The sequence below is a fragment of the Phalacrocorax carbo genome, chromosome 6 (assembly GCF_963921805.1).
Source record: "Phalacrocorax carbo chromosome 6, bPhaCar2.1, whole genome shotgun sequence".
Taxonomy (NCBI): Eukaryota; Metazoa; Chordata; class Aves; order Suliformes; family Phalacrocoracidae; genus Phalacrocorax; species Phalacrocorax carbo.
This window is the reverse complement of record NC_087518.1, coordinates 52919263-52945685: the sequence shown is the minus strand read 5'-3', so window position 1 is coordinate 52945685 and position 26423 is coordinate 52919263. Positions and strand designations below refer to the sequence as shown.

At 37.6% G+C, this 26423-nt stretch overlaps 1 protein-coding gene across 1 annotated transcript in view; it reads right to left on the bottom strand.

Annotated features, from left to right (window-relative positions):
• AK5 (adenylate kinase 5) overlaps positions 1–26423 on the bottom strand; it is a 96689-nt gene that overhangs the window by 43417 nt on the left and 26849 nt on the right. The window contains exon 7 of the mRNA XM_064455332.1: positions 4709–4799. Coding sequence (XP_064311402.1) covers positions 4709–4799 — 91 coding nt within the window. The remainder of the gene's footprint in view (positions 1–4708; positions 4800–26423) is intronic.

The window sequence follows — 26423 nt, the reverse complement described above, 5'->3', positions numbered from 1 at the left end:
TCAATCAATTTTAAGGGCACTTGTGCACAAGTATTTGATTAACTGTCACTTAACTACCAAGAGCAGTATGTATCCTTCGCTAGAAATGTTAATATGAAATATGGTGCTGCAAACTTAAATGTAAAGGTCAGGCTGAAAATGAGTACTCATGCATAATGTATCTTAAGTGATAAAAGCCATAACGCTTATACAATTTTAATACGGTCAAGCATCTTAAGGCCTTTTTTCTTGATCTAGGGCACCGGTTTCCCTGGGGAAGCATAGCTCCTTTCTACAGTATATTCAGGAAGGTCAGGAGAATTGAAAATATGTGTCTTTTCTTTCTTGTTTCAATAAAAAAATAACAAAACCCATAATCATCTATCATTGAACAGTATACAGACTTCTCTACCCTTCTCAAATTGCCTAACGACAAACCTACCAGAAATGAATTGAAGCAAACGGCTACTCCCAGGACAAGATAAAGTAATGAGGGGACCTATAAGAGTACTTGTGATATCCCTGGTGCAGTATGGATAAACGTCAGTAGCTGGTTATCCTCCAGCTCTGTTTGTTGTTCGAGGGAGGATATTTTGCTGAGTTTGGACTAAATCTGGCTACAACAGGTCTTCTAGGGGAGGAGAACAAGCTTACTAAATAATTACTAGTATGCATGGCAGCAGAAGTGTACCAGATAGCCACTTTGCAAGGTACTGGTAGCCAGTAATCCTGGTAGTAGGCAAAGCTACTGACAAGGCTAAAGTGGAGGGGAGAGTGTTAAAGAGTGGGTAAGTCAAAATTCAGCTCAGGTTTTCTAAACCCAAGTTTCAGTCGACAGCATTTTGTGTAAAATTTGTTCCAATGTTCAGCTATCAAAGGAGAAACACAAAATGTTGGCTTAAGGAAAAGAGGGGGATTGGTTAATTTGCATTTGGAAGCAAACATGCCCTGCTGCTTTCAACAAGTCTGCAGGATGCACAACTTGTGCTCTGACAACGAAACAGCTGATCATAAGTAAGTTTCATTGCCTTTTCCGAGTTGTGTTGTTTTTCCTTTGCTAAGTTGGTACACAGAGAACTAGGCTATAAAAATAGTTAATACTTGTTTACCATTAGGAGGAAAGTCTTAGAGTCTGAATTGTCTTAACTCCTTTCGAAGGGATGCCCCATTCTACCAGATAATCTCAGCTCTTGGTTAACTTAGGGCCTTTGTGCACTTGTATGAACCTATTGCAAACAATCTGAGTAACTGTACCAATTTCAAAAGGGGAAGCTCAACAGTTAAAAAAAAAAGTAAGAAAACACATGAAAGCTCTGCTGCCACGGAGAAATGAAGCACCTGACCTCAAAAGGTACTCTTGTGACTTACAACGTGTTTCCTCAATTTCAGTGCACACATAAAGTTCAGGTAAGGGAAACCTAGTCATTTTCATGTGCCTTGTGTTTTTATTAGGGGAAAAACAGAGAGGATTTTGTTAGGCACAGTAGTGCACAAGTAAAAAAAATAAAAATCTTGAAGTTTTTATTAAATTATTAACTGAATAATTGGCTCTTCAGGGAGGAACAGACTGCTGAAAAAAGAAAAAGCAGATCAGCTAGAATGCATTCCCTTTTTTTTGCTAGGCTTTGTATCTTGACACTGAAGGCATCATTCATAAAGATTTGTCTTGCTAGGAACCCAAGAGGATCCAATGACACAGCACTGAAGGACAAGCTGAATTAATGAGTGGCTGCAGCTGTACGAGGGTCTGCTGACAGGAGCTACCCCCGCCAGGTCTGACAGTCGGGGAGAATGACTCCCCTGCCCCTGGAGGGGTGCGGGGCTGTGCTCAGTCGCTTCCTTCACCACGAGGCTGTACTTTTAAATTCTGTGCTGTATTTCATGTATTGTTTGTTGTGCCTGAGCTGAATTGCACAGGATTGGTCATGGAAAGGTGAGTGGGTATGGCTGTTACAGGCAGGTGTGGGATTCCTACCACAGAAACGCCCCCCAGAACCCAGGGCCATCATGACTGTAAACGTGTCTGGTCCGATAAAACATTGCAGTGTTCTGAGCCTGGGTGTGTGTCGCTTTCTCTGAAAGTGTGTTCATCCTTACGTTTTAGTTAATGCAAATGTTAAGCATTGCTTTTTCACAGTTCACAAAATTCATTTGTAGAATGAAACTAAATTGTACTGATCTGTCTAAATTTATCTGCAGTTGATTTAACTTCCCACTACAAAGTAGCTATACCCCATCATGTGAGTTAATTAAGTCTGCTCCTTGGACCATTTGTGTTTTGGCAAATCACCTAATGAATTTCCAATCCTTGCTTAAATCCATTGCTTATTTCAAATCCTGGTAGCAATTCTATTCAATATGGTTCATTGGCTCAAATATGCCCATACTCGTATTTAACAACTATAGTATTTGCACTGTTCAACACTGTTATAAAAGTAATCTAAGACTATCTTGTGAAACATGTTGCTTCTCTTAATAGCATGTTTAAGCTCAATAAAATAAAAATGTCCTTTTTTTGTTATGAAATATGCTCTGAAGCACTAATAACTCAATTAATACACGTTGCACATAAGCACTTGGGCAAGACAAATGCTTCTAAGATAAATTTCAAGTGGAATACAATAGAAATAATTTACTGAAGGACTGATTAGCATTAGAATGATTACATTTTAATTTTGCTCTCAGTAAGATGCTTCTAATACAAATTTTATTGCAACCTTACACGGTTGAGTTTCATGACAGGTTGTTGCTCTTAGCAACAGTATTAATATGTCATAGAAGGCAACAATAAGAAAATTGTATTTTAATCTATAAAAATATTCAGCTGTTTTCTTTCACCATATATTGTTACACAGTTGATTACAGCTGGATTTTACAGGTGTAACATATGAATTAGATTGATGTGGAGGCATGAAAATACTAGAAATACTATGTTTACATCAGCAACCAGGAACAAAAATATATTTCAATATCACTAATAAAATTAAAAGACAAAAAGTGAGATCAAGGCAATGCTGGAATTGCGACCTCTAGAAATTAAATATCTGGTCTCATAGAATCTCTAGAAATCCTACTTCGAATCTCCTTACTATTATTGGTGCCCAGGTTAGGCACCAATTAGATGACTGTGGCATGGCTTCTGATAAAGCTCATAGCTCTCCAATTATTTTGTTGAGGAATTTAAGTAGACCAGAATTTCATGGAACTGACTGGAACTCATCCAGAATCACAATGAATTTGTGCAAATTGTTTAGCTTTTGTCACTCTGTCAGAGCTAGCACCTTTATGGCACTTCTTTCGTCTTCTTGCTTTTCTGTACTTAGTTCATTTTATTATGGAATCCACAGGTAATTACCAACACAGTGCTATACAGTGGGAATGCCGTTTTAGGTTTGGAATCAATCTCTTGCCCCTAGGAATAAGGCTACGCACAAAAGAGGTAAGCATGCCACTTAACAGTGAAAGCTAGTAGTCTTCATTCTTGTGTGCATCTTATCTCGAAGCTGACCACTAGAAACCTCTGTTTTTAGCTAATGCACTTTATATCATTCTCAAACTGGCCACCCCCTCGCCTTGATAATTCATCTCTATCTCATTTTGAACATTATCAAAAATAGCCTTATGGGTGGGTTTTGTAGGCTAGCTAGCTTGGAACCCCCTTTCAGATCTTCAAGATACGAATCTAATCCTTCTGTCTGAAGCACTGCTCTTTGCAAATGTTTTGCTAGCAGAAAAAAGTATCTAAGCACTTTGTCAGAAAGAGATAATAGATGTATTGCTACTACTGGACTTCGTTGCGCTGCATCCATTCCTCCTTCCTTGGCAGCCCCGAGATGATTGTTCACAATTACAAATAACAGTAGCTACCTTGTCTGGCAATTTATGGCAGATGAGTTTTCCCGTAAACAGAGGAGAGATCAGATACACGATTTTCGCTACTCTACATATCTAATCTTTGTTTTAATAAAGCTAGTCAATTTTACAGGAAAATACTTCACTTAAAATTTTCTTTTTTGTGTGCTGTTTCACAAGACATTTATGACCTCATCTACCTACATAACCCTCATGGTCTACTTGGAAGGCAGCCAGGGATGTCCTCTGTAAAAAGAGAAAGTTGTGAGTTATCAAGGAATATTTTCCTGTTCCCCTCAAGCAAAATATTTCTGACAGATGTTATGGCTTTTCAGTGCTTTGATTTTTAGCTTCAATTCTTTTGCAGTCCTTTGTCCCTCAAAGGCTTTTTCTTTGAAGACATTCAAGCCTCAGTAAGCACAAATAAAAAATATATAAATAAATAACCCCCCCAACACCTGACTTACATTCACACACAGTTTCAGAATTATTACCAATTATTAGGGAGACCATATGATTATTAATCTCATAGGACTGGTTTTCTGATGAACACTGAGGTATCATCTGGAATTGAAACAGATAGCTGACAACTGGAATCGATCAGCTTATAAAGTTTTTGTATTAATGATGTAGTTGTTTAGTGCACTATACATCGTAGTGTAAGCTGAGCTTGTAGATAAACAAGATGTTAGGTGGGTTGTATGAATTTTCCAAGTGTAAAGAGATGTTTTTGCCCTTGATTTTGCAAATGTTTGAGGTCAGTCAAGACCTTGCTAGAGGACATACATCCATGCTTGAGGAATATGAAAACATGCATCCCACCAATGTCAAATGCAGTATAAAAAAATGTGGCTCTTTAAATCTTATATTAACTCACCTGCTGCAGCCTCCTTGTTTGCAAATAGTTTATTGTCAACTGCCGAACTTATGTCAAAGAACACTTCTTCTTCATCTCTGTCTGCATCAAACTATTAAAAAAGAAAAAAAAAAGTGGCAGTCAGACACTGCTTACTACTTGGCTGAACATCAACGTCCAGCATGACTTCTCACTCCAAGCCTTCTTGATAGAAACCTTCCTACTTTTTTGTGTGTTGTCCATTGCTTTAGATATGAATCATTTTAACTTTGACTGAAAGCTAAACTAATTTTGTAACCCTTTCTGCCTATTTTTAATAGCTTGTCAGGAATAGAAGCTACAGTAAAATTTACATGCTCTCAGAGAATGAAGTTTCAAAGGAGAAAGTAAAACTAGTAATGCATATTACTTTTTCAACCATTGGATGGCTGAAAAAAATGACAGCATAGAAACCAGAAATCTGATTACTGTATTGTCACTTCTTTTCAGAGATTAGCATAATTAACTATTTGATTTGCATGTGAAAAATTTTCAGCAACTTCTGAATTGTCTGAAACCAATTTTTGTGACATGTATGTGTGTACAATTTCTTCAAGTAGTTGAGCAAAATTCTTAGGAAAAAGTGAAGTATTTTTGAAAGTCCCCTATCATATAGAAAAGAAAGCTTTCCTTGCTCTCGCACTAGCAGAAAGTGTCTTGGCTCAGTGATAAATTAATAAAATCAGGAAAGCAAACTCCTTAAAAATGGCAAATAATTAATTTCTTACCATTTTCAACTTTTTAAATTTATTCTTTTGCCTGAATTCTGATACTGATTCTCCCAAGTTTTTTCTCAGCTATCTCTGACAGGTTCTTTTTATGGCCAGATGACATGCTTGACAGTGGGTTTGTTTTTTTTCTCATCATATTTATCAAGCTTTATTCATTTAGATCATCACTTATTGAGCTTTCTTTGGAGAAAAATTGGACATTTTATTACTGTTGCTCTGGAATTTTTCCTTATTTCTTGAACTATGGCCAGGTACATTACTATGGAAAAAGGGAATACTGCAACCTCAGGTTAGAGTAGTAAGCAAATAATGGTCACATCAGATGGCTGTCATTCAGTGCATGCCCCCCTGTATAAGAGTCACTATTTTCAATCATTTTGTATCTTCAGTGTAATATGTTTTAGGATGCAGAATGAACCCCAGGGCGAAAAGCATTTCACTAGAGATTGCAAGCTCATGAACTTCAGTGGGCTCGCTCTTCCAAGTCCAAGACTGTTGAGCACCTTTTCAGATGTCTTGCCAATACCTGCCTGCCTCATGGTAAAAATAATAGGCAGGGAAAAGCCTTGGAGAGAGAAGTTCAAACCCAGCTAGGAACTTTGCTGCAGAAGCTAAGACATACAGAGGCAAAGTTGTCTTCCAAATATCTGTCTCAGAAATATAGCATGGTACTTAATGAGTTAATTCTAGGGAGATGCTGACTTGCTTGTCTAACACCCACCGTTGCAAAATCAGTATCACTCTTTTTAAATTATGCCTTATGACAACTCATGTATTACTTATATTACTTAAGCCGTTCTGTCACTGGTAATGAAATTTGCTTTCTGTTGGAATTTTCCATTAGCACCTGAAGGTAAACTCAAAGGCAAATATCAGCCCAAGAACAATTATTTAGAGTGGCAGATGTCAGAAATAGTTCAAAATAGGGAAAGAACATCAAAGAGACAAAGAATGATTGTACAAGCTAGGTCTGTGTGAATGAACATGGAAGCCTGTGGGACACCAGAGTATACTAGAGAGGAGCAACCGTTGTAGAAAGTTTGCTGCCAAGAAGCTTAACTCAAGACCTGTCTAAGCACTCAAATCTTAATTAGTATTAGTCCCACATTAAATCTTTAAGGTCTTAATATTTAGCTTTATGCTTAGCTCACCTTAGAGTTCATTTCCATCATAGATAAGCCTACTCTAATTGTCAGTACATGGTGTTTCTGACTGGTTCTTGAAATGGAGTTTCTGGCTCTGACCCTGAAGACTACTCAAGAGTTCACTCTGTGACGCAGCACAGTTGTTCATCTGTCTGGGCAGACATTCATCTATTCTTGAGGAGTATTCTTTTGCCATTCAGTATCAATCAAAACTCAGTGTTATTTTTTATTTATAAAGCAGAAATTTGTTTCTGTTTACCTATTAGAAGGATTACATCTTAATTTGTGTCAAAACTGAGGCTTGTGGAAGAACAGATTTTAAACGAAGCTGTTGGGCCACTGTTGAGCAATTTATTATCCATGCACAAAGAGCAGCTTTGGAATTTCCTTGTTCATAACATAAGAGTATTGACCTCTGTGAATTATTCTGCACTGGTCTGTCTCTGAGGAAGTGTGGGGATATGCTTTTCTTCTGTCACTTCTTAGCCAAAAAATGTAAGCGTTTCATTAGATATGCTAGGAAAGACATATCATTTACAATGTTAGTGGGTATGTGTCTGCATAAAACCCAGTGAATTGTAATCAGGTTGTGTCTGATCGTTACTGCATAGGTCACATCACACTTGGAGAGATGGCAGGCTTGCTTTCTCATTAGTAGCATTCCTCTGAATAATCCAGTTTACCATGAAAAAACACACGATCAATCTCAAAACGTTCTGAAGTTCCAAGAATTTGAAACATCAACTTCCCCCATTCAAAGAACACCAGCTGTGCTTCAGTACTCTGAAAAATCTGGGCTTTGTAATAAAAGCCTATATTGTCACCCAAAGAAAACCAATTATTTGAAGCTTGCACATAGACTCAGTTTTCCCGTCACAAAATGAGAATTGTAATACCCTTAGCCACAGGAAGGCAAGGTAGCTTTCACAGAGAAAATATTTTTGAAAGAAACTAAGTAACCGTGTGAGTTCTGTACTTCACTGAATTGTGAAACATTTTAAAATTAAATCCTTTGATAATTATTGGAGGCTTGAATAAAACATAAAAGGTACTCAAACAACCCTATTCACAAAGAGCAAACAGCAGTAAAACTTGTATTTTTAGCAGAACACATCTAAATCAGTAGGTTGCTTTCCCTACTGAAAACAAATCCCTACTTGCTTCAGAACGTAGCTCTTTGCAACTAAATTATCTACTGGTATCTTTATGGATGTCTCAGTTTAATTATAGTCAAAGCCTACGTTTTATAGAAATATAATTCTATTAAACATGCCACTGAAAGCATCTGCAATACACAAGACACGTTAACTGTATCATTATCTGAACTGATGCTATCTTTAACAGTGATGTGGGAAAAAGCAAAGTATCTCTTCCCCGTGAGGTCAGCGGGGTTTGAGGTCTGAACTCACTCTACAGTGCTTCCCCCAGTGAGGCACTAACGGGGTTTTTGTATTTTGCTATCTCTGGTTTTTTGGGGCAGGAAAAGATGGGGAGGACCTCAGAGGACATGAGAATCACATTTCTTTAAGAAATCAGCCTAAATTTCTAAGCCAAGAAAGGTTTCACAAACCTTTCTGAAGTACATTTGGGGGCTATGCTTGTTAAGAATCTAGTGAAGCCCTTCCCCTGTGCAACACGTACATGTGGAAGCTGCAGGGCAGCAATCTCCACATACTTCTGTGAGTGGTCTTGCTTCCAAGATTGATCTCCCTGTGACGAAGGAAAGTATGAGAGGCTTTTTCTACCTCCTCTCTCCTCAGTCAGTTCAATAATGGTGTTTCTGTAGGAGGAAGAAGTAATACAGCATCATTTGCGAGAATGTGAATTTACCACATCCACACACTGTTCTGCTCCCACCTGGTTCAGGGGAACACATCCCAAAGATTAAAGCAGGAACAAGAACAGATCTCTGAAGTCTCCAAGGTTTCCTTTCAGTTGAGTTTCAGAAAGTTTTGCTTTGCTCTGAAATAATGATTTAGTAAAGAATGTACCTCGGTATATATTGATTTTATTTTTTTTTTTAATAAATGATGACTGGCATAATGATTAATTTTCTGGAAAGTTTATCCCAGCTTCATGTGAACGTTGTTGAATTGGAGGATTTGATGCTGGCAGTGTTATATATAAAAATGGTGGAAAATATTTTCTAGATCTTGCATTGTAAATAATTGTTCTAGGGAAAGCAGGTTGTACTTGCTGCTCTCAGAGGAAAAATAATTAGTGTTTCTAAATAAGTACCCAACAAATCTTAGCCAACAGAAGGAGCTTCACAGAAAAATTGTCCGAGTTGTTGAACATTCCAAATCTCACTGGTTAATGATGATAAATGGAGGTTTCATAATACCACATATTGAGTTAAAGAAAAAAGTACACAGCTCTTTCCTCACATATATCTGGGGGCAAGCATCAAGGAAACCGTAGTTAACTAGAATTTTGGGTGTGGGTGACATCATTCAGCCTCGCACCGCTCCCTACAGACTGATTTACCCCCAGTGACACTGCTGGTCTTTGCAGATGGTTTATCCAAAATGACAGCCCCAAAATAGGGGGAGATCAAATTTAAGTACAGGAAAACCGGAAAGAAATCTGGTTGCAGCAGACTTGCAGGGAATTCTTGTTTGTGTGCTTTGAAATAAAGTTAGAAATGGAGAAAGCATAAAAAACCCCAAGCAAATAGATGTAGTTAAATAGCATTTGCAACAGTAGATGAAAAATGTCCTCTGTTTTAGAACATAATGGATGTCAATGAAAAGAAATGTCGAAATTAAAATAACACAACATTGGGCTAACTGCTCTATGGCAATATTCCCATCCACCTAAAAATCAAATAGAATTACAGGAATTGGATGATGAATGTTCTGTTTGCTCTCTTTGCAGGAAAAGACTCCAACAGTAACTGCAATTCATAGATGTCTGAGTATTTTCTCAGTCATTAAAACATTATGTCACTTGAAGAAACGTCCAAATATTGTACGTTTAAAGGTACAGGTGATCTGATCACCAGACCCACTTGCTGCAAGCAAGACGATATTCATATGTGCTCTTCTGACCTCTTGGTCTTGCCTCAGTAGGAAGTTATCTGTCTTTGGTCTTCAAGAGCAGGAGTGAGTACAGAGTGCTAAGCCTCTGACCACTGCAGTCAATGCTGGTCAGGAAAAAAAACCCAACAGAGTTGCTTTGAGTTCTTTTAAGTCACATCCTCAGGTACGGAGCTTTCTGTGCTGTTTGATCTTTGGCTGTGGAAAATAGGCTATCAGACCTCCAGTGATACAAGCAGGATTGGGGATTTTTTTTTCTCAGACAAAGCAACTTCTGAAGGGGGTTTCAGAGCAAACAATTAAGTGAACAGGAGTTGTGTTGTGCTGCTTAGTCAGAGGGTCTAATTAGATGTATAAACAGGACTGCTGAACGTAAGCCAAGTGATAACATAATGTGCTGTTTGGCACAGGGGTGATAGCTCCTGGATGCTCAGTGCAGTGCTTGTATCTGCAGCTGGAGGGACTTCCAGATGGACTATGAGAATGATTACTTGACTACCATGTCTAATAAGGGAAGAATTAGGGCTGAGATTGGAGAAGGCTGAAAAATGAATCTATTACCCGTACCTTTCCATGGGAAAGAGAAGCTTTAGAAGTTATTATATCCCAGCAGACAAAACTGTAAGATGCGAGGATGAAGAGCAAGTGAAAGAAATTCAGGACTGAAGCAAGCAGCAAAACTTACTCTGATGCTGGTTTCTTTACTGCTTAATTAATCATAATTGGCAATGGATTCCCCAGGATTTGAAAATTTCAAAGATTGTTCCTAAAAAGAAAAATTGTAATACCTTCAAATTCAAATAGGAATTAATTCAGGAAAGTCTGCAGCCAAAAACTGCTCTACATAGCCATAGTTGTCACTTCTGACTGGGTCTTCAAGAGAACATGGCTTCTTCTATCACAGTTTTCCCACGCTTTTCAAAGAGATACCTAGCTTGGAAATCAGACTGTACCACTGTCCTTGAAGTGTCGGTATTTTTTGGTTGAAAAGTTGACAATCCTTTAGGTAGTAACACACAGAGATTCATGAGATTGAGCAAGTTATAATGATTTTCAGGTAGCAGTGGCTACAACTGTGACAAAAACAACTCACTATTTTTATTCAGACTGGATTAGGCAGGGCTTTGCTCCTGAAGGAGTGAAACTAAATAAGAACTAGTCTTATTTTATGCTTGATAATACTAAAAGGTGAAGTGACACACACACTCAAGCATATAGGTTCTGCTTTATGATTTTTGGACACCCACACAGAAATCCCTTTATTATTGTTGTTCCGTCCCTGGTTTGCTTCTCATAATAATTACAAGCTAATTGAGTTGTGCAGTTACTTCCAGAGAACTGTGGAAAAAGCAACAGAGGAAAACAGTAAATATGTGAGGAAAAATATATAAGGTAGGATAATAACCATTGGTAAGGGAGGACAGGAAAAAAACGAACTGAAGCCTTGTGTAGGAAAAATAATAAGCAGAGGAGCTGAGGAATGAAGCTGGAATGTGCAGACTGGGAGCTCAAGGAACATTTCCCTATTATAAAGTACTTTTAATGATATGCTTTAAAAAAAACAACAAACCAACCTCCAAATCACCACAAAATGGGAGGGGAGGGCACATAGGGGAGAGGTATTTCTCTGTAATCCACTCTCGAGTTCTAATATTTTCTATCTTTTATATAAATATTCTGAAATCTCAGATTAATTTTTTATATTATATTGAATCACGTACAGAAGAAAAACTACAACTGAAATTACACTAGAGCTCGCAAGTGATTTATAAAAAATTATGCAATTAGCAGAGGTCATAAATTGGTATCAGACAGAAATTTAGAAAAGAAACTGAACTGAAGATTTTATTACCATTATTAAAATCCTAAGGAATACTCTGGGTTATCAAAAATAAACCACTTAACACCTTATTTTTTACCACAGGAGTTCCACAGAGGATTCATAAATCTTTGCAGAGTCCCCATACTCCTATCATTAGAGTTTCTCAAGTTCCACTTGTCATCCGAGTGTCTGTTGCTGTGAGTGCTACTTGTAAACAAGCATGCGGGTGAACCTTCACCAGCCGTGAGTGGAGCTGACAGTTCTGTGGGGGCTGCTGCTAGCTTCTGTATATCCCAAACTAATTTACTCAAAATAGGTGCAATTTGAAGGCACTAAGTATGTAATTTTTGCACACATTAGGTGCGTAGACAAAATCTAATATGGTAAGAAAAAATCAAACCATTGAATTCAAGTAACATCTTTCAGTGACATTAGTGAGAACTGAAATGACCCTCAAAACAAGTAAATACACCATTATAACAGAAATGACCAGCTAATTTAACTGCCGCATACCACAAAATGTGAAAATGCAAACATGCACACAGACAGATCAAATCTGCTCTGCTCCTCTAGAAACAAAGAGATGGACCCTGAACAGATTTAGGGATTTTGTTATAGTTGATATGAAATGCAAAAATTATGTCAGAATCTGGCCCACTCCCCCATTAGTACAAAAGAGGATAACTTGGGACACTTGTAGTTCGAAGGCTAATCATCTGCCTCTTCTATTAATTTGGCAGTACATGAACAATGCAGTCACTACAAAAAAGAGGCTTGGGGGTTTGTTGTTCTTACAGGGGTTTTCCGTTATTTCATGGTAAACTCAAGAACGTAGTGCCATGGCACACAGGTGTGGAGATGTTCTGACAGCTTAATTCCCTTCATGGTAAAACTCTGTTAAGCAAGCATCCATACTTGCAATATGGAACAGTATGACACCAAGTAAACGGTACGTCTTATCTGAAGAAACAATTAACAGTAAGCAGAAGTAATAGCGTGTCTTTGTAGATTTATGCTGAGTAATAGGTTTTGATAGGCAGAAAGAGGGAGAAGTCGTATCTTTATGCTGTGATCATGTTGAGGATCACCCTGACTTCTATCAGTTTTCAGCTGTTAAAAATGAGTGCCTCGGGCAACGTGGTGGCAAGAGCTGATGGGAAAGACACCATGCAATTATGGGCCCTTGAAGAGCAGAAAATGGGCAAACTGAAGGAGAGCCAGATTTAATTGGAGGTGAGGGGAGAAATCAATAATTTGGTGGTATGGTAGGTAGAAAATTAATGAACTGGGGGGGAACGCAATTACTTGTTTGGTAGGGAAGCTGATGGAGACAGAGCGCGGTGCCACAGAGTGGTTTTGGAGCACACATATTTTTCATAACACTAAGATGCAAAGCCTCTCTGTCTGAGCAGATATTTAAGAGAACTGGCTGGTTAATTTTTTTCCCAATAAGGACAGTCATCTGGACAGCTGGTGACTGTTATGTGGAAGGCAAATATATTGCTGTTTTATTTCTGAAACCATCTTTGCATCATGTTTTCCATTTCCTCAGAGGGGCTCTGAGCTTCCAGTAGGCACTATCCTCCACTATATTTGTAACTCTCTAACTTTTTAAAGCTGAATTCAGTTTAACATAGTCAGTAATAAACAATTCAAAATGTTTCAACCGTTTTTCTGCACTACGATGACCCCTACAATAAATATTCTATTTGTCTCTGAAGTTGTCATCAGGAATCAGACTGGGTTAGGCAATATACGCCTAGTATATACGGGACATGATTTGTGTGTGTTTGTTCTGAGTAACTTGTTGACTTCTAAAAGTAACTTTTCAAGCTATTGGTACCATGAAAAGCCGAAATCAGTACCCAAAGTCTGAACAACTATTAAGGAGGTATTCTTTATTGCAGTGCCGGATGCACAGGGGATCACTCCTCCTAGTGCGCGTGCCGGCACAGGGTTAGTTGCATAATTTATACAAACCCTACATACATATTCACTAGTTTTCCATGAAAAGATACACGTATTCATTATTTTCCAAGCACTCATTATCATATGCAAATGTCATTTGCGCATGCCTGTTGGTGTCTCCGGGTGGTCATCGGGGTCTCTGGATGAAGGATATACTCTTCCGCACCATGTCTGCTAGTTAACTATTGCTTTCGTGCAAACTCAGTTCTGAGATCACATATATACTGTCCTTGAGGGATAGTCTGTTCTGGTTTAGTGTTTGCTCTGCAGTCCCTTATCTTTATGGTTCTGTACATCTGCTTTTCTAAGGTCAAATGCTGTCGTCGTAAATTTTGTTTAGGCGCTTCTTGTCTTGATGCCTTTCTGACTCCCCCAAAACAATAAGTTTAGTCACAACAGCTCTATCACTATAAAGACAGCCAACATCTCTACATATAAACTCTCTATACATATTCACTTTGCAAATGACTAAAAGCTTGCACCTTGAACATGTATTACATCTGCCCAGCAGCTTCTATAGCAAAGTCACCTACATTCATTATTTTTGAAGAGTAATTAAAAACTGAGAGATGCTTCAGCACCTGCACATATAGAGACCTTTCCTACCTTGAAAGCACAAACACTTTTTCTTATTTTGAAAAACATGCATTCCACTGTTGGAGTAATTTTCAGTATGCATTTATTTTTAAAGGAAATTGCCTTTAAAGACACAAATGGTATTGCAAAAAACAGAACAGTAGTGTCAAGCACCAAGACAGATCACTACTGAAGACCTTGAATGGAAAACTGAATTACAGTCTGAGTTAGGAGATGCTCCATGATTTATTTGTTACTCTGTTCCTGTACAAGCCAGGAAAACATTCAGCCTGAGGGAGAGATCATCTTACTCTCACCTCCACTGGGTCTAGAATAAATTGTTCGATTCTTACTGTAATGTACCTAACCCTAAAGGAAAGGGAAAGACATTATTGATTACAGAGAGTCAGATATGACTGGATGCTGTCCAAATCTTCATACAGCTTTAACAGCCCTCTGTGTCTTAGCTTGCAACATCCTTTATTTCCTCTTATGATACTGGAACTTACGTGATGCTGCCAATTATGAAACATTAATGTAAAATTCAGTATTTTGAAACCTAGACAAAGGGCAGAGCAGTACAAACAGGCTGCATGAAGGTCAGCCAATAACAGCTGTAGTTGCCATTTTGCTATATACAGCTCAGTGACATTACAGGAAGATCTAGAATCACCTGACTCTTCCCCAAATGCCTTTATGTTCTCGTTTCACAGCAATAATGCTTGTCCTCCAGTAGTTTTTCTTCCACCTTTATCTAGGAAGACTACTAATGGGGCTTGGATGTGTCCTTGTTCTTCAGAAATTCCTGGAAGCTCACCCTATCTCAAATAAACCAAGACACTCTTTGGGAAGAAATCACTTAAGGACCAGTTGCTACAGCGTAAGTCCCCTATTTCCTCCAGTACCACATGAGACAAGTACTGGAATGTTCCCATCCCAGAGCACCCAGTTCAATGAAACAGCTCTGATTACTAACATCTTCAAATAAACACATTCCTCGATACCTTTAATTTTTAATATGGAGTGCAACAGTACTTCTCAGAGGGAGTAAGCCCTAAAGCTACAAGACATTAACCAATATGTTTGTCTATAGAGAGAGTTTTCCTGAATGAAGTTTAAAAAAAAATGTTTGTTTTCCCCTGCCTGTGATGCTCCTGGAGCCCCCATGCCACTGTCCCTTTTGTTTAAAACAAAATCAAATCATTCTCTAGCAGCAGCTCCCACAGCACGTACAGATGGCAGACAAGCACCCCAAATAAATATATAGCAACACTGGTTTCCCAGAAAAGGTCCATATAAGCAACAACTGTAATTCAAATAAGGCAACTAAAACAAATTTTAGAAAACCTCAGAAATAAAAAACATTTCTTCCTAAAAATATTATTTTCTTCCACCGATAGCTTGCACTTTGCTTCAATGAAAAGCACTGGTACTGCTGCCAAATATTTCCCTTTTAACATCAATAGCATTTCTCCTGGCTTTTGTCGCAGAGATTCTGAATGAAAAATGCTAAAACACTGTAGGCTGGTCTTTTACCATTAGATGATGCCATAACAACTATTACCAAAAATACGGATTTTGCCTATGTATCATCATAGTTTTCTAAGGAAGAATGCTACCAACTGAGAACTAACAAGCAGAGTCCTGCGTTAATTTCAACTGCAAATTTAACTAGTTAATAAAGCATGAGAACTAGTGACTCAGATGCAAGAACAAGCATAGGGTATACCATAGGCTTAAACATTAGCTGCTGTGGGGGGTTTATATGCAAAATCTGCATTTAATTCAGGAAATAATTTGACAATTGTAGGTGTCTAAGACATTAGCAATATAGACTGTTTCATCTGCAATAGCTGTAGTTATTAGAAGTGGAATTTCAGGCTATAAGATCTAGAACATTTGAAAATCATTAGCTTTTCTATTTTCTTTGGAAAACAAAACCAAACTTCACCTCCTAGCTAAACAGTTCCTATGTATTTAAATAAATTCTGACCCAGGATAAGCAGTGTTTCCAGTGGTCTCTATATTAATAAACTTCGTAAATGGCATTGGAATAAGCCCTCCCTTGGTCATCTTGTGCTGAAGAGTGCTACATTTCGATGAAATAAATTATCTCTAGAAGTGTGACTCATACCAAACTTAGGATAATATTCAGCAAATGTCAGCTTGAGTTCAGGATGGGCTCATAAAACCAACTTCCAGTTGCGCTGCCTCAGGAAGGATATGAATTAGTTTCCTCCAGCAAGAAGTGAGTGCACTGCTATTTTAATTTCTGCACCAGAAAGTTCTGTTTAGCTGTCTAAATTATTGGAGCATGTTGTTACAGAGCACAAAGGAGACGATTTGATTTAAAAATGAAAGCTGGCAAGCTAAGGAGATACTGACAGAAACTATTGCTTTAGTCATCATGGAATATGACAGTCTTGCATCTAGCATGTATTTTCTGGAAACAAATGCAGGACAAAATCCCACTTGATTATGAAGACTGAAAGCATTTTTTAAATATCATAACAAGGAAGTGGATGAAGTGGAACTGATTGACATAATTTATTTAACTTTTCAAAAGCTTTTGACAATATTTCTACCCAGAGGCTATTAAATGAAACATAATTTTAGGGAAGCACTAAATAATATAATGGGCTTATTAAAAAAAACAAGAAGTATGAGAAATGCCCAAGAAATGCCCAAAGGATGTGCTGTCAACAAGTAGTACAGAAAATGGCCACTATATTGATCAAGGAAATAGAAAGTACAAATCAGAAAATTAGAGCAGCTCACTTACCCTGACTAAGGAAATGAAGTCTGAGAAGGGACAGGGATATTGCCAAGATATGCATGTAGTGCAACAGTAGTGTGTGTTGCAGGAGAAAGATGAAAAAAAAAAACCCAGGAAAGACCAAAATGAAGCCTCCACAGTCTTTCTTTTAATACGATTTCATAACTTTACCTTTGACTGTCCAGTACCTGTTCATCTGAGCTAAGTGAACTACAGAATACCTGAAACTAACACTTGAGGTCCAGTACCACAGTATCAACACATTGTTGAGATATCAGTAATTTATTGCAAAAGCAAGCCAAACAACCTATATTGAGTGTTTATACAACATTATCTATAAAAATTGCTATAACTGACCATTGCTTCAATTTACACAGAAAAATAGAGCTTTTGATATCCTACAGGAGAATCCATTACTTTACACTTACTAAACTAATTATTTTATAAACTGGGAGTTTTCTCTGTATTAAAGTTGCTTCTGGCTAGTATTCTCCATCACTGCAGCTCCTTCACCATTGCTGTATTTTTCTGTTGGATGAGACTACGTCATGGCATTTCTCACACTATGGTTGTTTTCAATGTCATCTTGCAGAACGGCAGACAAATATCTGAGAAGCTTCTACCTTTCCATTTGCTGCCTAGTGCTAGTAGGTTTTTTTTTTTCCAACTGTTTCAACCCTTGATTATTTTAGCAGAATAATCGCAATCTTACAGCTGTACGGTGATATTAATTTCTACTTGGATTCTGGCAAAACATGGGCTGCGAATTACAAAATTAAGTGTTTTCAAAGTGTTTGCTTTTGTAATGTGAGTCAGCTCAAAGTATGCGGAAGGTGCACCTCTTTCTTTCAACCACCACTGGTGTTGTAGTACTGACCAGAACTCAAACAGTGACTAGAAAGAAGTTATTCAGAACATTCGACAATTATCCATTGTTTTTTATTTACCTTAATATAATGAATGTTTGATTTATGTTTGCCTTTCTTTTACATTAAAATTTTACCATTGATAAAATTATTAGTAAAACCATTCATGTTATCCAGAGAGAGCGAGTGGCATAGGCTCTGACACTTATGGAACTTGCAAAGCAGGTTTGGTTTGGATTCAGGACAGGCTTTAGGAGAAAACATTCATTTGATTGTACTTTCTGCTTCTAAACAGTTAAGGAACAGCTACACAATTCTGACTAAGAATTAATGCATGTTTATGTTAGCAGTTGAAAATTACCTCACTATAAGCTTATGGACGCACTGTTAAAAGCAACTTAAAGTGTAAATGGGTATTCTTGTGTACTTCTAAGACTAAAAATATAAGAAATGAGATATAAATGACAAATTCTAAAATTATCTATGGTTCCTACTGGCCAAGATACTCTGAAAAGTTGCAATGTGAATGGGTATAAGCAATTTAGTCTTTATTTTTAATATATTCAGTAAATGAAGTGTTAACATGCAGTTTATAGGGGTAGAACAAGTTTACTACCAAGTTTTGTCATGTTTAGTTTCAATTAATTTGATACTAGGCTTAAAGATACCTTTTACCGCATTTTTTTCTGTTTAAGATTCTAATTCAACAAAAGACATTCAAGAAAATTAAGATTTCTTTGCCTTTGCACTGAAATTACTTAGGGTGGAAAAAAAGACAGTGTGAATAAATCCCAAATTTTTTTGCTTACAAAATGGATTGGGGAGGATTTTAGGTTCCCACTCTCCTTTCACATGGTTTAAGCTGTAGTCAGGTAGAAAACAACTATTTTAAATATTCCTTTCTCTTTCTATAACTTTTTTGTTTTAATGTTGAATAAGATGACTTGGATAATCTGACAGTAAAAATCTCTTTAAACAAAAATGCCTGAACCTGTTATATTAACTCAGTTTTCTGGCATTCTTTGGCTACCTGCCCCATTTTGAAGTAATGCAATATACGGCACTGCACAGTGCAGATAGTCAAATTCAGTTGGTGGGTCTCACCAAGCATATCCTAATTAATAATCATTAATACAATTCTAACTCCTTCCTTTTGCATATCATAAATCTTATTAGATCTTCTAACCCTTACGGAGTATTGTGTCAAAGGTTTTTTTTTCATTCTAAGGGACGTGGTCTTCTCCAGTGGGCATGATAAATGTTAAGCAGGAAATATCAATACTCAGACTCACTTTAAAAGTGGACTTGTGATAATTTATAGAACAGAGACAAGATCTGCAGAGTTTTCAAGACAGTTCAGATATGCTAGTTCTTAAAACTAGTTTTCAAAATCATAAGTTGAAACAATGACTGCAGTAATGACTGTATGGAATGCAAAGGAGGAAAGGAAAATTTCCTTTAGCTTGGACTATAGTGTTCTAGCTCCCAGAAACTTCTGGAAGTCACTGTACAAACTTCCAGAGAACTGTAATCTCTTTCTTGATTCTATTTGTTTTGAGCATAGTCTATACTGAAAAGAAGAAAAATCATTTAGAGGCAGATCCTAATTATTTGTAAAGCTTACTCTATTAAAATTATGTGAAGAGAGTTGGGGAACTGACTAAATACAAATACCTCATCAAACAGAAGTTCACGTGGACAAGTCTACCCTGAACAAACTTGATCCTATTTCTACTAAAAGCCCTCCACTGGGTCTTAGGACGCTGCTGACTTCCTCCTTCCTCCAGTGTGGAAAGTGAGAGTCTATAGAGAACCCATTTATATATGCTGGTTCTGCAAGCAGTTGATTTTGCACACCAGCTAATTTTTCACTGACTCCCTGATGTAAACTCAACACTCTTACCTCATGTAATGAAGATCCTGGGTACACACCTGTGATTTAATTTCCAAAAGGCTTCCTACATATCCTTCCTTTAGAGCTGTACAACTTTTGCAAATGCATGAATAGTCACTGAGACAGAGACTCTCTACATACTTATGTCCTATCCTTACTCCAGTGAATAAATTATCACAAGCTTCCTTCCCTGCTTAAGACTTTTTTATTTGTCCTTTTTCATCCTCAAGCCAAACTGCGCACTCAAGAAAGGTTAGATTTAGGTCTTGTTTCATGCCTCAAATATCAGTAATTTTCTAGGGCACTTTTTAAAAAAAAAATCAGCAAAGTTCACCATGCTAGCGCAAATCATGGGGAAAAAAGGAAATTTGCAATTTTGTTTGAACTTTGCTCAATGTATAAAGAGCACCTGTAACCTTTAACTTAAAGAATAATTAATATTTAGAAGGTATATTATCAGAATGGGATTATAACAAATTGTTGTGCAGCCGTAACAAGAAGCTATCAAATAACTTCTATTGGCAGTTCTCTCTAACATAACTGGCTGTTAAGCTGAGTGTTTTAGTATAGACGTCTTTACAAGAAACACTGATATGGTTTCTATTACCATGTTACCTATGAGAGAATATCCAGATATGTTTAACCTACTCTGTGTTACACTCACCCCACTAAATCCAGTGATTTTTCTGAGGAGTCATCTCCTGCCCGCAGTTCAAGGATATAATGAATAGTTCTTAAAACCAAACTCATTTCAGAATTCAGATGGCTCCTGACCCTCTTTCTAAAGTTCAAGAGATATGAGAGAACATGAATTGCATAAATGAAGAAAAGCCTCTGTTCACAGTACTGGAATTGAGCTCATTTGTATCTTGCACCCCATGAACAGGGTCAGAGAGGAAAGCTAAGTACCCACGACACCTTTAATGGCTATTACAGCAGACTGAGGTGACACACACAGCCTGAAGGACAGCGGAGGTAATATTCTTGTAAAAGAAACAGAAATAAGCTGCATTACATTTATGTGAATCTACATTACCTAAGATCTATATAGTGAAATTCTTGCAATAAGGTGCAGATACAAAGAGGATTGCTGGATTTTTTTCAGTGTATTAAGGACTGATAAATTTAATAAGCAACTTGACTAAAAAATGTATTGCCCACATTCTAGGTTCCATTTTAGTAAGGACTCTGCGTTTATACAGAAGTCCGTTCTTTTCCATAGAGCCAACCACAAAAGCACCGAAGGCAGGACACAGTAGGAAACTAGTGAAAAGTATATTTTTAAGTTGCCTAATTGGCATCTTGCAGTGGTAGGAGAGGGAGATGACCTCGGCGTTACAAAAACGATACTATTACCAAAACACAATAGATGGTAGAGTGCAAGAAAAGAGAAGACCTGACGTGCTAGACAAAGCAGAGAATTTTGAAGTAGTGGTATTGAAAACGTGAATGTGAAGCTTGAATTTGACATTCTGGTTAAAGTCCAGAGGAGAAATCCAGTGGAGGACATAATAAAAAACCATTAAGATTTGCCAAGAAACAACGTAATTTTAGCAATTATATTTATAACAAAATGGATCAAGGGGTAACATCTGTATGAACAATCCTAGATATATATAAATAACTGATCATAGCAAGTTGCAGTGAAAAGATGTCACATTTTACACATTCTCTATTTCCTATACCATGACTGGCATGAATGACCATTTTGTTGGCATAAAAAGAGATTAAGAGAATTGAGAATGGAGAACAGTTCTTCCTTCACAGAAAATTACAATGATAACTGCGATTGCAGTGTTATGTCTTGTGAGGCTTCTTTTCCCATTTTATTATTTAAGTAGACTGCTGAATTGCAGAACGTGATACGGTGACAACCAACTGAACAGATAGTTATATTCACTGGCCATTAATGAAACAAAGTCTGTATCAGATGGAAAGGTACAAATGTTAACCCTGGGATTATAATTGTGCAAGGGGATAAAGGAAACATGCTTAGTTATAATAAAGGCAAACTGCACAGGGTTCACAAGAGAGCCTTTGCAAAGAATTTTAGGTTACGGCTACGTGATGCAAGGCAACGCTGTGCAGAGATATTTATGCTAACACTAAATGACGTTACCAGGAACAAACCAGCCATATTAGTGGCTACCTGATGTGTATCAGTGAAATTAAGAAGCAAGGATATATTACTTCAATGAAGTGCTGAGTTAACACAACAGCTGCGTTTCCTAATTCTGAAGTATTTCATACAGTTCTTCAAAGCACTGTTTGGTAATATTCTTTAGTTGTATTAGGAAAAAAAAAATCCTCCAAAGAGCTATCAGAAACATTCAAAACAATATTCTGCAAAGGAGATGATGTACTAGGGGAAGGCTATAGTTCTTACTTTAGTACTGTCTGGTGTGGTGTGTTCCCTGAGTCACACAACGGATGAGTAGCTCTTCAGCTTTCTCAGTTCTCCGCCAACACTAGCTGCATCTAACCTGTCTTTTGAGCCTAAATACTTAAATAAGACTCCAGAACACTAGAGAAAAATGCAAGAACAGGTCCAGAATAACTGCATCAGACTTTCTGCTGACAGTCTGAGCATCTCTTCTCCATTTTGACACTTAAATGGCTTCTGTCATTGCAATACCTGAGCTTTCACAAATGTGAATACATTGATCCTTATGACGCATTAAAGAATAAGAAAGTGTAATTTTTTATGTATCCCCTTTCTTTCATGCAGTACATCTAGAGGAAAGGAGGAACAGGAGCAAATGCTCAAATAATTACAGGATGACACTAGATTGCAGGACTAGAGGTCAGTCTACTCAGTCTCATTTCACCCGTTTGAATCAAAGTTGAGTATGGTTGATATCAGAACATTCAGTTGCCATGTGCATAAGGAAATAGAAATATTTAACAATAGCTAATGACACCAACTCAGGATTCAGGAAATAAGGATGTTAAATAGTGGAATTGTAGGGCATGAGCCACCAGATGTAGTATCATTTTAGTAGGACTGTGAGAGTGCAAGCTGAAAGACAATCCTGATTCTACTGATGTAGCAACCTGCATGAGTTGATATAAAAAAATTTTGCATCAAATGGCAGAAAAATGCCATTTGCCATAAAATCAGGAAGTCAATGACTATAAACTTTTCACTGGGAAGGTCCACCAGTGGTAATCAGAGCTGGAAATCCTAGTGGAACTTTTGGTAAGAAAATGGTATTTTAATGTTCATAGCAAAGCATGATTGAAATACAGTTTGGGTTCTTCTGCTGGATGTTCACAAAACCAGGTTTGGTTTAGGATAGGAAAGTTTGCTTACGGATGCCAAGTTCAATACAAAGGGCTTCCCAGAGATGAGGTATTTTTTCCAAGCTGGTTTCTTAATATAAGTTTTCTCTAAATAAAAAAAAAATTAATCTTCTTTAAGCTTCACTTTAACTACAAAAAGGAAATTAGAAGCTAATATTCACCCAAAGGACACAGCTTAATTACCTTAGGATGAACTGTTTAAAATAACTTGAAGAATATGTAGGGCATGTTATTTTAAATATCTCTTACAGTTCATTTCTCTGCACGATAACTTGGCTTAATTACTTATCTCAGCTTTAGCTTCAGATCTTTAAAAAAAACTCTGTTAATTTTAAACATGTGTCAGCTTTCACAATGCCAGAAATAGATAAATCTGGGATAGTATGGCTGTCAGAAACAGCATTCCCTCTCTCTCCGGAGTTCCTAAATCAGCTTGGTCCATGCACTCATCAATGGCTAATTCTGTAGCCAGACTTGTCAAATTTTATTTCTTTTTTCAAAGTCTGCTTCTTCAAGCAAACTATTGGGGGTACAGGGGGTAGGGCAGATTTTAAAAAGCTGGTATTTATTTAAATCATCATGGTTCCAAAGTTAAAAAAGAACAGAGTTGCACCAGTGCTATTCACCTCAGCAAAGAATTTCCACCCTCAAGGTTTCTCAGCATGCTTGCTTGTATACAGAGATGGCGAGTTTCCAAGCTTGGTCATTCTCGGGCAGACATTAGTATTTCTAATATACTTAACTTGCTGACATAAATCATATAACCAGAAGGTGAAAATATTCTGAAGCTTGGAAAGTGTATATAGTGCATATGCTTCCACATATACACAAATTACTCATCAATCTTGGCCATTTAAAACGTGCACATAGTTACAAACCGTTTGTTTAGACACATTTCTACATAAATTTATTTGTATACCTTCTTTTGTATGTTATTCAAAATACTGCATGAAGCAGTAACACATAAATAGTTTTGAAACACAGTGTAAAACCTCGCAGTGATGAGAGCATGCACAAACTTTCTCTAGTTCAGCAGTTTCACAGGAAACAGTTCCAGATTCTTTCTCATATCCCATTTTTTTCTGCAAAAGAGCTACCAAACATAGGAGAGACACAAAGACCCTTAATTTGCAATGACAGCTAGCTGACTTTCTGTGTCTGCAGAGATCTGGTTACTTGTTCTTGTCTTCAACTTACCTTTCATTGCTTTGAATCACAAAAAAATTAAAAAGTGATAGTAATTATTTGCCATCTCACATCTCATTTTCCCTGTATAGAAATTTTTCTCGTGACTGTATAAGGATGCACATTCACGGAGCCAAATAAAGATTTAGGAACCGTGTAGGGAAACACAGGAAGACTCCTGAATCTCGAACAAAACCTCTGGTCTCAAGGTTCCCACAAATAGCTGCCTACATTCCTTATTTGATTTCAAAAGTTCCTAAAACATTGAAGTTTTGCTCCAGCTGACGTTCAAAGCTATCTGGGCTCCTCTTCGCACCCCTACTTGGTCATGCCCAAGAAACCAGAAGTACGCTGAAGAGCCATTGTAGTAGTCATGTTAAAAGCACATCTAACATGTTCCTACAAGACTGTTCTCATGACTGCTGTATTTTTAAAACAACTGAGAGGCATTTGAAAATATATTGGTGGCACTGGGCCAATCAATGGGAAATCTCAGTTCAGTGCCCTCTACAAAGCAAAACAAGTTCAAACCCACATCTATGACTTGTGGGGAGAAAGGCTGTGCTCAGATACAGACAAGGCTAGGTTTGAGTGAAACCATTCCTGCCAAATCCGTATTGCTTTGCAGCCAAAAACGCAAGATCCAAGGCATCAGATGGTATGTAGATGAGATCCTGAGCCTGCAGCAGGGAAGCAAGAGCAGGCGGGGGAGGTGGTGGCTAACAGTCTCTATTCCTAGTATTACTTCAGGGAAGGGGGTGTGGGATTTTTTTTTATTTTTCTTTTTAAGGGTTGTTTAATGCAAAACTGCATGGATGAGAGCAAGTACAACCACCATAAAAACAAGAGCAGTGCCTAACCAGAGGCATGTTCCTCTGCTGAGGAGAGGATTCTTGGAGCTGGATTCTGGTTTGGGAGAGGTGCCTGGCAGTGGCTGCCATCATCACCTGGGAGCAGATCAGATCATGCCTCTGCATAACAGCTATCGATAATATCTGGAGTGACCTTGAGAGTTGCTGGAAGGACTGCAGGACCCACATTTCTCTGGGGAGGGGCCTGGAATTAAAGGAGGAATGAATAATTGAAAGTCCTTTGGAATCAGAATTCACAGCTAAATAAATAAATAAATAGATAAAAAGCCTAACCCAAAACCTCAAGGTGGGTAGCTATATGATAGCACAGAAACTTTAGAAATGGATTACAACCGATATTTTTCTCAGCATATTGGTAAGCCACAGCCTGTAGCTAAGATTCATGTCAGTGTGCAGTGTGCTACAGCAAAATCCTTTTTTTAAGCAAATCAAGAGAAAAATTTATATAACGGAGTTCCGTGGGGAATTTTTCTGTGACAGTTGACAGCTATTAGGCTTGTTCGATGCTAATGAGGGCAGATAGATAGATAAGCTATTTCCCTCACCCACAACCATTTAACTTCTAAATTTGTGCTTAAAATCCACTTCCGGCTTCAGCTGCTTTTTCTGGGTTCTCTTTACTTCTCTGACTAATCTGAGTGTCATTTTTATGTTTTGCATAGGCATGGTAAATTCCCCAGGACAAGTGAGACAACGCAGGTATCAGTGAAATCAGTATTTTATGCCACAGGATGATGTCTTGTCCTGGCTGTTTAAATAAGGTCCAGAGCCTTCTTTTAACATTTAGCATTTTTTGTCTCACTAAAGCCAGTTTGTTCGTTTTTTTTAAATACACACAGACTTATTAACATAACAGCATTGACACTGAAGCACTATGCTTGCAAAGAATTATTATAAATAAGGCAGACTGGGCCTAATCCTGTCTCCTACAAGAGAAATTTCCACTGCTACGACAACGAGCTCTGTAATTTTTTTTTCTGTCTAGACCAATGGATTATGTTCTACAAAGAACAGCTAAGCTCTCTGAGAACAGCTTTAATAACTGTGACTGAAAGATTTTTGTAACCCAATGATCTCCCCTCCAATGACTATACCAATATTTATACCAGATTAGAGTCCAGATAAAGCGGACCCTTTTCAAAATAACCAATAGCTGGGTGCTGGGTATCACTGGGGTGCAAATAGCAGATTTAAAATCCATCTGAACAAGGCAGAGTAGAGTCTTGAAGTTTAATTGCCTTTTCTACCCAACTTCTCCTCTATCCTACCATCTTCCCACAGTTAGTTTTGGTTTGATACAAATAACTAGTTTCTGAAATACAGATTATCTGGAGAAATAAATCCTTCATATTATCTTGCCCTCCTCACCTCTGATAATTTTTTCCTCTGATAAAGACATAATAGCAATAACCATAAGCACGGTGAAAATTTTTACTTTTTACTGAATATGGCTGATTTCTACCAATGGCTTCATTTTATAACATCAGTAGCCACAATTTTTTCTTGAATTTTCCTCAGTGG